Source organism: Neopelma chrysocephalum, unplaced genomic scaffold (assembly GCF_003984885.1).
Source record: "Neopelma chrysocephalum unplaced genomic scaffold, ASM398488v2 Primary Assembly neopelma1_122, whole genome shotgun sequence".
Taxonomy (NCBI): Eukaryota; Metazoa; Chordata; class Aves; order Passeriformes; family Pipridae; genus Neopelma; species Neopelma chrysocephalum.
The window spans coordinates 321,213-334,820 of record NW_020897784.1 but is presented as its reverse complement, the minus strand read 5'-3'; the positions used below and the strand labels follow the sequence as shown (position 1 = coordinate 334,820).

Genomic DNA, 13,608 nt, shown 5'->3' with positions numbered 1-13,608 from the left:
AGGATTTGAGAACACAAACTGCTCCTTACCTGGTCCTTTAGGATTTGAGAACACAAACTGCTCCTTACCTGATCCTCTGGGATTTGAGAACACAAACAAGTCACAGAGAAGTGAGAAAGAGGTCGAGGTGCTAGTTCACTGCTCATGATCCATTCTGTGGTTCCAGCCAACTTACACTTCCCAGAGGGTGGAAACGTGCATGGAAAGAGCCTTGGAAGGAAGGTGGTAACCTGGGAGTTGCTGGTGCCTGGAGCTGAGTAGTGAACGTGCTACAAGTCAGAGAAGCACCTGGGTAGGCAGTGGATCTGTTCCTCTGATCCTCAGGATTGTCTCCTCCTCTGTGTCCCCGTTTTCTCTCATAAAACACTTCCCTGCAGTGTTTCCCAGGGCTGTTAGGAGCAATGAGCAGTTAATATTTGTAAAAAGCTTTGAAGATGAATAGTGCTAATTATTATTTATAGGTATTCACTCTCAGCACAGGTAGTTCTCCTTGATCCTGGGCATGAAAGGAAACCAGGACATTTGTAAGCTGGTCAGGCAGGAGTTTGGCCTTGAAGTCTTTGTGTCCTGGTTTCCCCGCTGGGTTCTGTGTGTTTGCAATATATTTGTCTCATTAAATGACCACTTTGGGGATTTATTCTACCAGCCAGATGTGCTAAAGGAACCTTACTCATTTTCCTCAGTTCTGCTGACACCTGGTGTGCAGGATTTGGGAATGCCAAGACAGGGAATTGCCATCAGCCTGGCCCAGGTTGGATAATCAGCAGGGCTGGACGTTCCACTTCCTGAAGATTCAATAAGGAAAGTCAGATCTGATACTTGGAAGAGCCACCACATTGCAAAGAGCAGCTGTTTGTGAATCTGTTTTAACAGAAGAGAACAAGGAGAAGGGTGTCCATCAACTGGGGTTTTTCTCCTAAAAATCCTGCTTAGCAGATTAAGCAGCAGAAGAATAGGAAAATTCAGGTAAAACTCATGTGTTGTAGTTCCTGTGTATCTGATGATAGTTCTGTAAATAATTTCAGAGCTGTTGTAGTTGAGGACTCTGCTGAGGGGTGTTCAGGGTCTCTTCGACTGTGCCTGCATTTAATTAGAGCTTGAGGTGATGAACAAAGATTGCAACATTCACCCAGCCCAGTCTGGTTGTTGTGAAATTCAGTCTGTTGGGGCTTTGTGCTGTTTGACATCTCTTCAATAGGGCTTGGAAGGCAGAGCTCTGGGGAAGGTGTGGAGTCTGAATGTCCCTGGATAAAGCTGCCCTTTGCCTGGATGGACTCTGCTTATTGATCTGATCTACTGCCTAAACTCCCCTCTCTGCTGAGTAATGCATTCAATAATCAGGAGATCATCCATGAGTCTGTTCCCCAGTGCAGGGCAACATTCACGGGCACTGTTGGGTTTCTGGTGGGAGTGATCATAGAATCATAGAATCAGCTGGGTTGGAAGGGACCTCCAAGATCATCAAGTCCAACCCTTGATCCAACCCCGCTGTGGTTCCCAGCCCATGGCACTGATGCCACATCCAGTCTAATCTTAAAAACCTCCAGGGAAAGAGAATCCACCACTTCCCTGGGCAGCCCATTCCAATGGCTGATTACCCCTTCTGTAAAGAATTTCTTCCTAATATCCAACCTAAACCTCCCCTGGCACAGCTTAAGACCCTGAGCCCTCTTGTCTTGCTGAGAGTTGCCTGGGAAAAGAGACCAACCCCCACCTGGCTACAACCTCCCTTCAGGTAGTTGTAGAGAGTGAGGAGGTCTCCCCTGAGCCTCCTCTTCTCCAGGCTGAACAGCCCCAGCTCCCTCAGCCTCTCCTCATAGGAATTGTGCTCCAGTCTCTTCCCCAGCCTTGTTGCTCTTCTCTGGACCTGCTCCAGGACCTCAATATCCTTCCTGAACTGAGGGGCCCAGATGATGAGGGGATCTGTCCAGGGTCCAGGAAGATGTGGGGAGGGGGAGTTTTCCAAGGCTGTGTTGGGTGAGAGCAGAGGGGGAGGTGATGCCCTGTGAGCTGCCCAGTTGCTGGGACTGAAATGACCCTTGGAGGCTCCTCCTGTTGCTGTTCCTCCCAGCCAGAGCCTTTAAAAAAGAAATGGGTTTGCTGTTGCCAAAAATTTTCCTTCAGATGAACATCACATGATGTGTAAGCAACAGATTTTCTAAAAATACACAGATATAACAATGCTGGCAACTTAATATTGGGTTTACAGAACAAAGGAAAGGAATTGTTTTTCCTTTTTTAAATTCTCATTAAGAATTAAATGGTTCCACTGACTGCCAGTAACAATGGGCTTGAAACCCACCACTGAACTGCTCATTAAGGCTTCACCCTCAGCAGGTCCTGCCCAGAAAACTCGCCAACTCTGCCTTGGCATTTTGTTGTTTTATTAGTGCTATGTTTTATCTGGTTTGTCTCTACCAGGCAGGGCTCTGCCAGGAGACAGAGATGGCACCCACAGGCCCTGGAGTCTTCATTCAGCCAAAGAAAAGACACAGGACAATTGTGCAGCAGGGGGGAAATTGGGAAAATTCATTAATGAGGAAATTGGTGCTTTGTGTTTTAGAGAGTGGAAGGAAAACAGTTGAAGGCAAGAAAGGAGAGCTGGTTCTTGTCCAGGGCAAAACAAATGCCAGAGGGAATGAGGGAAAGAGAGCAAAGAAATCTGTTAGGAGATGCAGGCAGTGAAGTGGGTCTTAAAAAGATAGAAACAAGGAGGAAGAATTTCACTTGGAAAAAAAATGAAAAAAATGGAAGCTGTGTCTGCATATGCTGGAAGAACATTCCAGATCTGAGTGTGTTGGTTAAAGCATCGTGTGTGAGGCTTCTCCAGCCATGGATGTTCTGCATCATACAAGTGGTTTTTGTAGGACTGTTTTGGGTTAAATCCTGGGGTGAGCACTGTGTGACAGCAGGGGCATAAATCAAGAAGGAAAACTCAAAACCAAGGAGTGACTGGGAGCAGGGAACCTCCTGGTCAAACCTCAGAGTGGTTAAGTGGCAACTCCTGAACTGTTAACTGGGAAAATGTTATATTTCAGGCTGTAGCCATGTTACAGAGCTCATTTTGCCAGGGCTGGGAATCAGGAGATACATAAACATTTTTAAAGGGCACTAGAGGTCTGGAAGGAGGGTAATTGCCAGGAAGGTATTTGTAGGAATGCACATATGATCTAAAGACATCAGTGGCTTTAGACTTAGCTTTAAAAAAGCAAAGGTTTATAGATTAAATATATTTAATAGACCCCAGGTTACTTTAAAAGCTTTTTTCATTTTCCTAAGTGAGTGCAGGGGCATCATAAGCCTCTGAAACCCAGTTAAATACCTGCAAAAATGCCTTTTGAGCCTGAGGGACTTGGCTTGTGGTACCAGATACAGGGATTTGAGCTTCATTGCTTGGGAGTTCCCTCCAAAACTAACAACCTGGTGTTTTCTCTCCAGCTCTTCCCTTAGGAGACGCCACCAGCTCCTCACAGCACGGAGGCCCAGCATGAATGTGAACTGTGCTGGGGGCACAGACTGGTCGAGGAACCCAGAGTCCAGTTGCCCTGTGGAAAACAGAACTGTGGCATCCCATGAGTCAGAAGAAAGTGCTGTGGTGGTAGGAGGTCACAGCCCTGCTGCAGTTCCCAGGACTGAGGGTAAGTAAGGATAATGTCCTCACCTCATCATCTTCAAGGGAGATTATTTTTTGTTCTCTGAGGGCTGTTCTGTTTTGGAAAAGGTTCCAGTATCACAAGGCAGGCTGCACTGGGGAGTGTGTACCCTGCTCTAAAGGACAGCAGTTCACAGCAGAGTTCAGCAACTTGGCAGCATCATCCCATGGGAATGCCCTGGCTGGCCAGCTCATGGCTCCTGCTGGGGCTGTCCCTGAACAGATTCCCTGGAAGCAGCTGGACAGTGTGTCCACCACGGACCAGCATCAAGCACTGCTGACTTGCAGCGCCTGGTGAGGTGTGTGCTGCTGCTGCAGCTGCCTGGGAGGGTCTGTGTCTGTGTTTTGAGCTTGTTTAATTCCTGTGCTCCTGCCCTTTGCCACTGAAACCATTATTGGGGTTCGTTAGGAAATTTTTTTATCCAAAATCCAGCTGCTGATTCAATTCAAAACCACAGTCTAGTTGTGTCGGGGAGGGTTAGGTTGGATATTAGGAAAAGGTTCTTCCCCCAGAAGTGGTTGGGCACTGAACAGGCTCCCTGGGGCAGTGGTCATGGCCCCAAGGCTGACAGAGCTCAAGAAGTGTTTGAACAACACCCTCAGGCACATGGTGGGATTTTGGGGTTATCCTGTAGAGGGCCAGGAGTGTGACTGGTAATTCTTGTAGGTTCCTTCCAACTCAGCGTATTCTGTGATTCTGTGATATAACATTCCTCTGACAGTTCTGTCTACTGCAATCCTTAATTGTATGACTCAGTTTTCTCGTTGCAGTAGGAGGTGTTACTATGAAATGATGTTTTCCAATAAATTATCTCTTACCCTGCAGTATTCATTTGTCTCCCTCAGGTTTGGATCCCGAATGCCGACACAACACTTGCCCAGGAAGTCCCCAGATCAGCTGCATGCTCTCTGCTCCTCAAGACACTCACAACTGCCATTTCCCAGATGGAAATAAGAGACAGTTGGAATATTTTAGTCCCCAGGAACGCCATGGATGCTGTGCTTTGTCTTCAAGCAGCAGTTCACAGACAGTGGCTCCTGAGAAAGTGACCCTTGTGGTGGATGGCACTCGCTTTGCAGTGAACCCCCAGATCTTCACTGCTCACCCTGATACCATGCTGGGAAGGTGGGTCATGTCTGTTATTTTCAAGGTAACTCAGGTGGGTCAAATGTTTGTTAAAATGGAGCAAACCCACAATGTTTGTTTTGTGATCTCCTCTGTACACACAAGCAAAGCAAGGGTGACCTCAGTCAGAACTTGGCTGTGAGGGAGGCCCTGAAGACATGACCAGATGGAGAGCTGGTAGTTCTCTAGATAAGTCTCCCTTTGGTCCACTTCCATCAGAAAATGCACACTTTTAGCCAAATGTGGTCTCATTTTCTTTTCTCTCCAAGTGTTTGCCTGGTTTGTAAGCAGTCCATCTGTCCACAGCTGATAACCTCCCTCCTGAATGGGGAGTATGATAATGCTCCATCCCCTCCTGCTGCCCTCTTTTGATACTCTCCCAAAAGAGAAGTTACTTGGTTCCCTCTAGCAGGGCTGGAAGGTTGGAACCTGTTGTTGTAACAAGAAACACTCATGTTCTGTGTTGCCAGCACTTCCCCCTCTCTGACCAAAGGGAGATGGTCCTGTCAGGTCACTGACCCTTGCACTGGTCATTGAGTAAAACACAAAACAAGGGATCAAAAGACATGTGGAGTTATCTGGTGTAGGTCAGTGAAAGGGCTTTATTGCCAGGGGATTTTCTGCTCCGGGACTGAATGATCTGTTCCTTGACTTGTTCCTTACACAGTCGGAACAGAGCCCAGACTTCCCTGAGCCAGCTCCTGAGCTTATTTACCATGGAAGAGGTTGGAGTGTGAGTTTAAGTCACTGTATCTCTGTGTCAATGGTCTGGGTTGGAAGAGGCCTTAAAGCCCATCTCGTTCCACCCCCTGCCATGGGCAGGGACACCTTCTACTCTCCCAGGTTGCTCCAAGCCCCGTCCAACCTGGCCTGGGACACTTCCAGGACTGAGGCAGCCACAGCTTCTCTGGGCAACCTGTGCCAGGGCCTCCCACCCTCACAGGGAAGCATTTTTTGACCTCAGTGCACCTATTTGTCCCTGGAATAAATGCATTTCTGTATTCTTGTAGAATTACATGGGGTTTTTCTCTCTTCAGAATGTTTGGACCAGGAAGAGAATACAATTTCACCAGGCCAAATGAGAAGGGAGAGTATGAGATCGCAGAGGGAATCAGCTCAGCCGTGTTCCGCACGGTGCTGGTAAGGAGATGTTTGCAGATCAGGGGAAAAAAAGAGAAATAAACAATCTGTTTGTCACATGTGCAAAGCTGAGCCATCTCCAGACAGCTGCACTCCCTGGGACATTCTGTTTTTACATTTTGCATCATGATTTTTAAAGAAAAAATATAGGAGACTTTGGTAGAAGTCAGTGTTTCAGATATTTGCTCATCTTGCCTTTTACCTTCCCTGAGTCCTGTTGTTGGAATTCCTGAGCTGCACCCTGACCTTGTGGTTGCATATAAATGTCTATTGCATATGAGATATTACTAAACTCTGTGCCATGGGAAAAGTTTTAACTGGAGCTCATCATTTGTCAGACCCAAGAGGACCTGCAGATGTAGCTTCTTGTACACTCAGGGTTGTTTTTACTGTTCAAATAGTTCTAAACAGCCTCTGTAACTCTCAAAAGTTGGTAAACAAACCCAAGAACTAATTAAGAATTATCACAGTCCAAGACATTCTTAATTTTTCTCTCTAAAAACTGTCCTTATATTCACAGGATTATTACAAAACTGGAATCATTAACTGCCCTGATGGGATTTCCATCCCAGACCTTCGAGACACGTGTGATTACCTCTGCATAAACTTTGATTTCAACACAATCAAATGTCAAGACTTAAGTAAGTATGGAAAGAAATCAGCTCCTAGGAGATCAACTGCGTGGATCCTGATTCAGTGCAGCTCTTAATCATGTGCTTTAGTTTAAGCATGAACATGTGGATTCCACTAGGGCTCAAGTTGCATTTAAACAGCTTCTGTTTTGCTGCCTTAATCAGAACTGAAGTGATTGAATCCTGCAGAATGCAGACACCTTGGTCAAAAAGCAAATTATAAACATTCTGGTCTCTTTTTGTAACAGAGACCAAGCAGAACTTGCTGTTATTGCCAACCAAATGAAAGCTAAAAGCAGGGTTATGACTCGTATCCAAAATGTACCAGAGAATCATGAATAATTTAAGCTAAAGAATGATGGGCAAAGCAGGAACAAAGGATACCAAAGCTGGGAAGTAACGGAGTTCCTAGAGATGAAGGGATTTGATTGGGAGCAGCTTTTTGGTGGGCATGCTGGCCAAGAAAGTACTTTTAGCACAGGCAAATCTGTGAAAAGCACTGTAGTGAAATGGGGTGTGTGGTACAGTAGCACAGGCTGTGGGTGGAATTTCCTGCCCTCTTCTCTGATGAATGATCACAGAGAAGACAGCAGAATGTACTTTCAAGGGCAGAGGTTGTTGCTGGGAATTCAAGTTAAGTATCAAAATGAATTAATTATTCAGTCTGTTACTGTTTCACTGTATTGGTTGGAGCGTGGTGGGGGGTTTTTTGTGGCCATGAAATGGTTCTGCAGTGTAATTTGTATCCCATTTGAAATGCAGTCTGTACCTCTGATTTTGCCAGTTCTGGAGCTAGAGGCTGTTGATGCCTCTGAGCATATGTTGAGTAGTTTGTCTAAGGAAGAATTCCCGCTGTGCTCTTGGATGGATCTGGAAGTGCAGAGCTGGGACAGATTTTCATAGTGTAGAACAGCTCATTGTCTGATTTGTGCCTCCCCAGGTGCTCTGTTACACGAGCTCTCCAACGATGGGGCTCACAAGCAGTTTGACAGCTACCTGGAGGAGCTGATCCTGCCCATCATGGTGGACAGTGCCAGGAAGGGGGAGCGGGAATGTCACATCGTCGTGCTGACAGATGAAGACACCGTGGACTGGGATGAAGATCATCCACCTCCCATGGGAGAGGAGTACTCACAAAGTAAGGGCTCTGCACTGGGGCTCCTGACTCTGTGTGCCAGGAAAGGACCCATTCCCAAACTCCAGGCTTCCTCCAGGAGGAGGTGCTGGCACATGGAGCCCTGTTTTGTGCACTCCTTTTGAGCTGCCGCTGCTGGAGGCAGGATACCAGAGCTGTGGTCTGATCCCTGTGTTGGGACTGACAGCACACACTGCAGCTTTTCCTTGTCTTTCTGCCTCCCCCTCAGCCTTTTCCTGGCTCCTTAGTGAGGGAATACTCTTTGTTTTCCACTCCCATCACCTCCCAGTCTATCCTGGCTGTGATGTGCATCACTACCCTCCCACAAGGAAGTACAACTAATCCCAGTGAGGAGGACACCTTGAAAACCACACCTGGTTTTAGGCAGCCTCACAGCTGAGCATGTCAAAAACAGGGAGAAGGTTCCTCTTTGTAGATTCTAATCACCTCTTTTATCTCTCAAGTCCTTTACAGTTCCAAGCTGTACAGATTCTTCAAGTACATCGAGAACCGGGATGTGGCAAAAGCCGTGTTAAAGGAACGGGGCCTGAAAAACATTCGCATTGGCATTGAAGGTAAAGTGTTGCTTCAGCAAAGGAAATCCTAAAACAGGTGACTCCACAGTCAGTAAAGCCTGGTTTCCTCTGAACTCCAGGCATTTCCTGTTTTACTCTGTGGTTTACATTTATTTTCATGAAACTGGTCAAATGTGGGCATGTTCCTTCACCTTAAAGGAAGGTAAAAGATACATAAAATGTACCAGTAAGCCTAGGAATGAGTAAACAGGAAACAGGAGTCAAATGCTTCTACCTACTGCTCCAAGCATTCCCTTAGGGAGTTTAGAGAAAGTTGTGCTCTGTCCTGGGAGACTGTCTTATTTTTATAGAAGCTGTGTTTGCTCACAAAATGGCTGGTGCTGTGCAGCTGTTGATCCTATGACTGACTACACACAGTGCTGCACCCTCTTGTCAGAGAATCATGGAATCATTTAGTTTGGAAAAACCCTCTGAGATCATTGAGTCCAACCATTAACCCAGCACTACCAAGCCCACCACTAAACCATTCCCCAAGTGCCACATTCACATATGTTTTAGGTCCCTCCAGGGATGATGGCTCCACCACTGCCCTGGGCAGCTGTACCAGGGCTGGACAACCCTTTTGGTGAAGAAAATTTCCCCCATATCCAACCTAAACCTCCCCTGCTGCAACTTAAGGCTGTTTCCTCTCATCCTGTCCCTTGTTACCTGGGAGCAGAGCCCGACCCCCACCTGGCTCCACCCTCCTGTCAGGGAGTTGCAGAGAGCCAGAAGGTCCCCCTGAGCCTCCTTTCCTCCAGGCTGAGCCCCCCCAGCTCCCTCAGCTGCTCCTGCTGCTCCAGCTCCTTCCCCAGCTCTGTTCCCTTCTCTGGACACACTCCAGCACCTCAGTGTCTGTCTCGTTCTGACCCCAGGATTCAGGGTGTGGGCTCAGCAGTGAGACAATCACTGTCCTGGTCCTACTGGAACATTATTGCTGGTCCAGGCCAGGATGCCCTTGGCCTCCTTGCCCACCTGGGTACACCTGGCCTCATGTTTAGCCTTGGTCCTTCTCATTTTTTCCCCTGCATAACCTCATGACATCCTCAGAGTCCTCCTGATTTGCCTGCCCCTTCTTCCTCCTTTTCATCCCCACCTTTGGCACATGGGAATGGCCTGCTCCTGCACCTTCAAGTTTTCCTTCTTGAGGAATGTCCAGCCTTCCAGGACTCCTTGGCAGGGGAAAAGAGAACAATCTTTTGCAAGCCAGTAATGTAGGATGTGGAATGTGAGCATTTGTCTGCTGAGTTATGTGTATGTCCCACCCTGACACCACAGTCACTCCCACCTGGCTCTTCTGGAATGCTGCTGTGAGTCAGAGGGGTGCAGTGCAGCTGAGGGGACTGTCTGTGTTTCCAGGATATCCCACCTGCAAAGAGAAGGTGAAGAGGAGGCCTGGTGGCCGCTCAGAAGTGATCTACAACTACGTGCAGCGGCCGTTCATCCAGATGTCCTGGGAGAAGGAAGAGGGCAAGAGCCGCCACGTGGATTTCCAGTGTGTTCGGAGCAAATCCCTCACAAACCTGGTCACGGTGGGGGATGATGTCTCAGAGGACCACGAGGTGATAATGCATCACCCCCCCCAAGTGGATGAACTGGACAGGCTGAACGCCCCCTTCTCCCAGATGGTTTTTAACGATGTTCCGGATTAGTGGTGGAGAATCCTGCTGGATGTGGGAACATCTCAGCGTGGTTTCATCCTGAGCAGTGGAACACAGACTCCTGCAAGGTGCTTTATCCTCGTTCATGCTCTTACTACGTTGTCATATTACAAGCATGTTAATAAAGAGCCACACTCCATAGTCTTAATTGTGCAATCAAAAGCAACATCTCCTCAGACAAAAAGGAAATGATGCCATTTGTTTCTACTACAAAGGTTTCCGGATTGGTGGGTGCTGAATATTTTATCTAAACTTCTAAAAGAAGAGCACAATTATGTAGAAACGTCTTGTTTGACATGAGAGAGGAAATTCTGGGCCTGTCAAGACAAAGCTTTCCTTTACCATTAGGCACTTAGCTTTGCTTTTGTGGGGATCAGTTACAGAGGAGTGAACATCAAAGCAGGACAGATGATGCTCTTTCATCAACCAGCAGAAATGTAGCACAGTTGTGACAGCAAAATCCTGAGTGTGGAGGAATCTGTTTGCACTGCCACCTGGCTTTGGATCCAGCATGCTGTACTGGCTAGGATAAACCAGGTCCATAGGAAGCATATGCCTGTTCACAGGAATTTCCCAAATATACTTCTCCATGAGATGGAATCATTGTTTTTAGGAATGCTTTCTGTTAAGTTCAGTAAAAGGAGTAGATGGTGCTGAAGGAAAACCCAAAAGAGACTGTAGCTGATGTTTTACCAACCAAGTAAATCTGTTTAGTAGCCAAGTAGATGTGAAGCTCTCTAGAGGTGACTGTGCATGCTACAGACTTCCAGCTGTCTCCTCCGTCCCCCTGCTAAGACAAAAAAAGCCAGTGGAGGAGCTCCCAGAACAAACAGTACCTGAGTAAAATCCATGGTCTCATCCACCTTAGTTGGTCAGAATTCCTGTAGACTCTCCAAGGAACACTCTGCTGCTGCAGCTTTAAAAGGCCAGCTACTTCCCAGTGTGGAACTGAGTGGACTGTTTTGTTGTCAGACAGATAAGAAATACCAATAGTAACCCAGCCCTCAGGAGAGAAAAGTACACATACCTGGGAACAACTCCTTTGCTGCTCTGTAGTATCCTGGTCTGTGTAAGGCTCTGGGAATTTTGGGTTCAGGGCCACCAAAGCTGTGACTGTGAGAACAGACACACTCCAGGCTGGTTTAGCACAGATGGATTGGAGCTTGCTGGTCTTGTTCCTGCAGCAGGAGTTTCCTGTAGGAATTTTCTGTAGGAATTACCTGTAGGAATTACCTGTAGGACTTCCCTCTAGGCTGGCTTAACCACTGATGAGCACATGGTGAGTTCAGCTCTGCCCCAGCTGGGCTGAGGGCACTCAGAACAGGGCAGCCTCACAAAACCATCCCTTCTGGCTGGAGGGGAGTTTAAATACTCCAGAACTGCAGTATTTAAACATGGTGCTGCTGCAAAGAAAAGCTGAAACCATTCAAGAAGAAAGAGAGGGACAGGGCTCCTTGCAGAGTTGTTCAGGTCAGTGCTGCTCTTGCAATGGTGTTGAAACCTGGACCATTTGGGCACTGAGTTACCTGGTCAGACTTGGCAAAGTGGAGGTCAGTATTAGTCTGCTCCCAGAAAGCTTAATCGTTTATTATCAGGGCTGCATCATCAAGGAAATTTGTATTATTCTCCCTCTGACTGCCAAGTGCATGGAGCATTTGTTGACCAGTGAGGATTGCTGCTGTTTGCTGCTGAGGATGATTGTGGTTTTTGGTGTAACATGACAAGATCAAGCAAAAATTTTTAGTTACGAGTAACAAATCTCTGCCAAGACACCTATTGCTGATACATTCGGTTCCCCTTTGTGTGGATACAGGTTTCTGTTTCTGTTCTTAGCTTCTTTCCCAAGTGCAGCAAATAGATCTCTTCTTTTTAAAAGTGCCTATGGGAAGATTTCAGGTCCCAGGGTTTCAGATGCCCAAGTTCCACCTGAGTACTTTTGAATTCTCCTCCCTCTGTGTCATTGGGTCAGTACAAGAAGTGTCCTTCAGTGCCTGCACAGAGCTGGGGGGGGTGTACAGTCACTCCCTCTATTGCTCCAGATGAATTTCTATTTTTGTAGTAGAGAAAGGAAGACATATGGACCATTAACCTCCCACCAGGGGCCAGACCAACCCCATTCCCAGCCTTGGTGATGAGCCATTCCCTCAGGACAGGCAGCAGCTCTGGTGAGCCTGTGTGTGCCCAGCAGGGATGGAGGTTGCCCCCAGGCCCTGTGTGCCCAGCAGTGATGGCCCCCAGGCCCTGTGATTATGTTTTTCAGTGTGTATTTATTTTTACTACAGTGTCAGTTTTAATTATTTGAGTACAGGTATTGCCCAGCTGAGTTGGAGTTGGAGCTTACACGTGTTCTGCTCTAGGGACTGAAGGGGGTGTGTTGTTGAAAGCTCCTCTGTCAAGGCATCAGGTGCTGAGAATTGGACCTCAATGGCACCTTTTGGGATCTGACAGCAAAGTACCATGGCCAGCCAAACCAAATCCCACCGTGTGTGTCCCTGAGCCCAAGGGTCAGCTCAGCCTCTGCAAGGATTTGGTCAGTTTGTTGGGAATAGTGACCATAGGTTAAAGACAGTCACTGCCTGTAGGGGCTCGTGGTTCCCTGTGTAATCAACTGGACCTCCAACTCCCATGATTTCCATGAAGTTTTTACCACTCACCCAGTGTAGTTTATTGGCTTTCCCAAGTAATTAAAGATGAATTTTGGATTTTAATTTTTGTTAGTAAAGTGAATTCCATTGGAACACTGAATAAAATTGAAAAAGTGTTTGCTTTTCCTCCTCTCATGGTCACCTACTTCAGGTACAAGGTCAACTCTTGTCTTATTCTAGATGTACTGAAGTGTTCCCCATGCTGTGTATGAACTCCAGATGTATGGTTTCTGTATTAAAATATAAATTATACGTGGCTTGTTTGGCTCTTTTAAAACTTGTTTTAAATGTGGAGTAGAAGAACAAGCTGGGAATAGGGGGATAGAAGGTTTTGTTTCCTTGCTTCATAAAGTACCTGGGGCTGTGATCCCAAAGCCTCAGGAGCAGCTTGGCATCAGACAGAGCCTGGTTGATTTGGCAGGGACCAACTGCAGAGATGTTCCCACCTTTTGTGCTGAGAGGACTCTGAGTTTATTTCAGCTCATCCCAAATCCCTGCAGGGATGTTCCAAAGGCAGCCCAGGCCTGAGACAACACCCCTTGACCCACAAACTGCAGCATCTCTGACAAGCCCCAGGATTTTTGGTCAGTGCTGTGAAAGGTGCTCTGCACTTCTACCTACTTGCCTTTGGAAGAAAACAGCTTTGGAGCAGGTCTGGCTTTGATTTCCACCTTCAGCCTTGGATGGACTTCCAGGGTTTTTGTGGTGAAGCTTGGGAAAGGCATTAAGAATTTGAACAAGGTGAGATTTGTGTGGAGACCTCAAGAGGACCTTCCAGTATCTGAAGGGGCTACAAGGAAGGTGGAGAAGGGGCTGTTCATCAGGAACCAGAGTGACAGGACAAGGGGAATGGGTTCAAACTGCCAGAGGGCAGGATTAGATGGGATATTGGGATGAAATTCTTGGCTGTGAGGGTGGGGAGGCCCTGGCACAGGTTGCCCAGAGAAGCTGTGGCTGTCCCATCCCTGGAAGTGTCCAAGGCCAGGTTGGACAGGGCTTGGAGCAACCTGGGAGAGTGGAAGGTGTCCCTGTCCATGGCAGG

General features: G+C 47.3%; 1 protein-coding gene across 4 annotated transcripts in view; it reads left to right on the top strand.

Annotated features, from left to right (window-relative positions):
• KCTD20 (potassium channel tetramerization domain containing 20) overlaps window positions 1-12,818 on the top strand; it is a 28,755-nt gene extending 15,937 nt beyond the window's left edge. For 2 of the 4 annotated variants that reach the window (XM_027697709.1, XM_027697708.1), the window contains exons 2-8: window positions 3,439-3,638; window positions 4,499-4,778; window positions 5,816-5,918; window positions 6,439-6,559; window positions 7,491-7,688; window positions 8,150-8,260; window positions 9,620-10,059. In XM_027697709.1, the coding sequence (XP_027553510.1) occupies window positions 3,488-3,638; window positions 4,499-4,778; window positions 5,816-5,918; window positions 6,439-6,559; window positions 7,491-7,688; window positions 8,150-8,260; window positions 9,620-9,912 (1,257 nt within the window). In that variant the 5' untranslated portion in view covers window positions 3,439-3,487 and the 3' untranslated portion in view covers window positions 9,913-10,059. Of the gene's footprint in view, window positions 1-3,438; window positions 3,639-3,934; window positions 3,952-4,498; window positions 4,779-5,815; window positions 5,919-6,438; window positions 6,560-7,490; window positions 7,689-8,149; window positions 8,261-9,619 lie in introns of those variants that run through there. The other 2 variants (XM_027697707.1, XM_027697711.1) reach the window with 2 other exon arrangements.
• The last annotated feature ends 790 nt before the right edge of the window (window positions 12,819-13,608 follow it).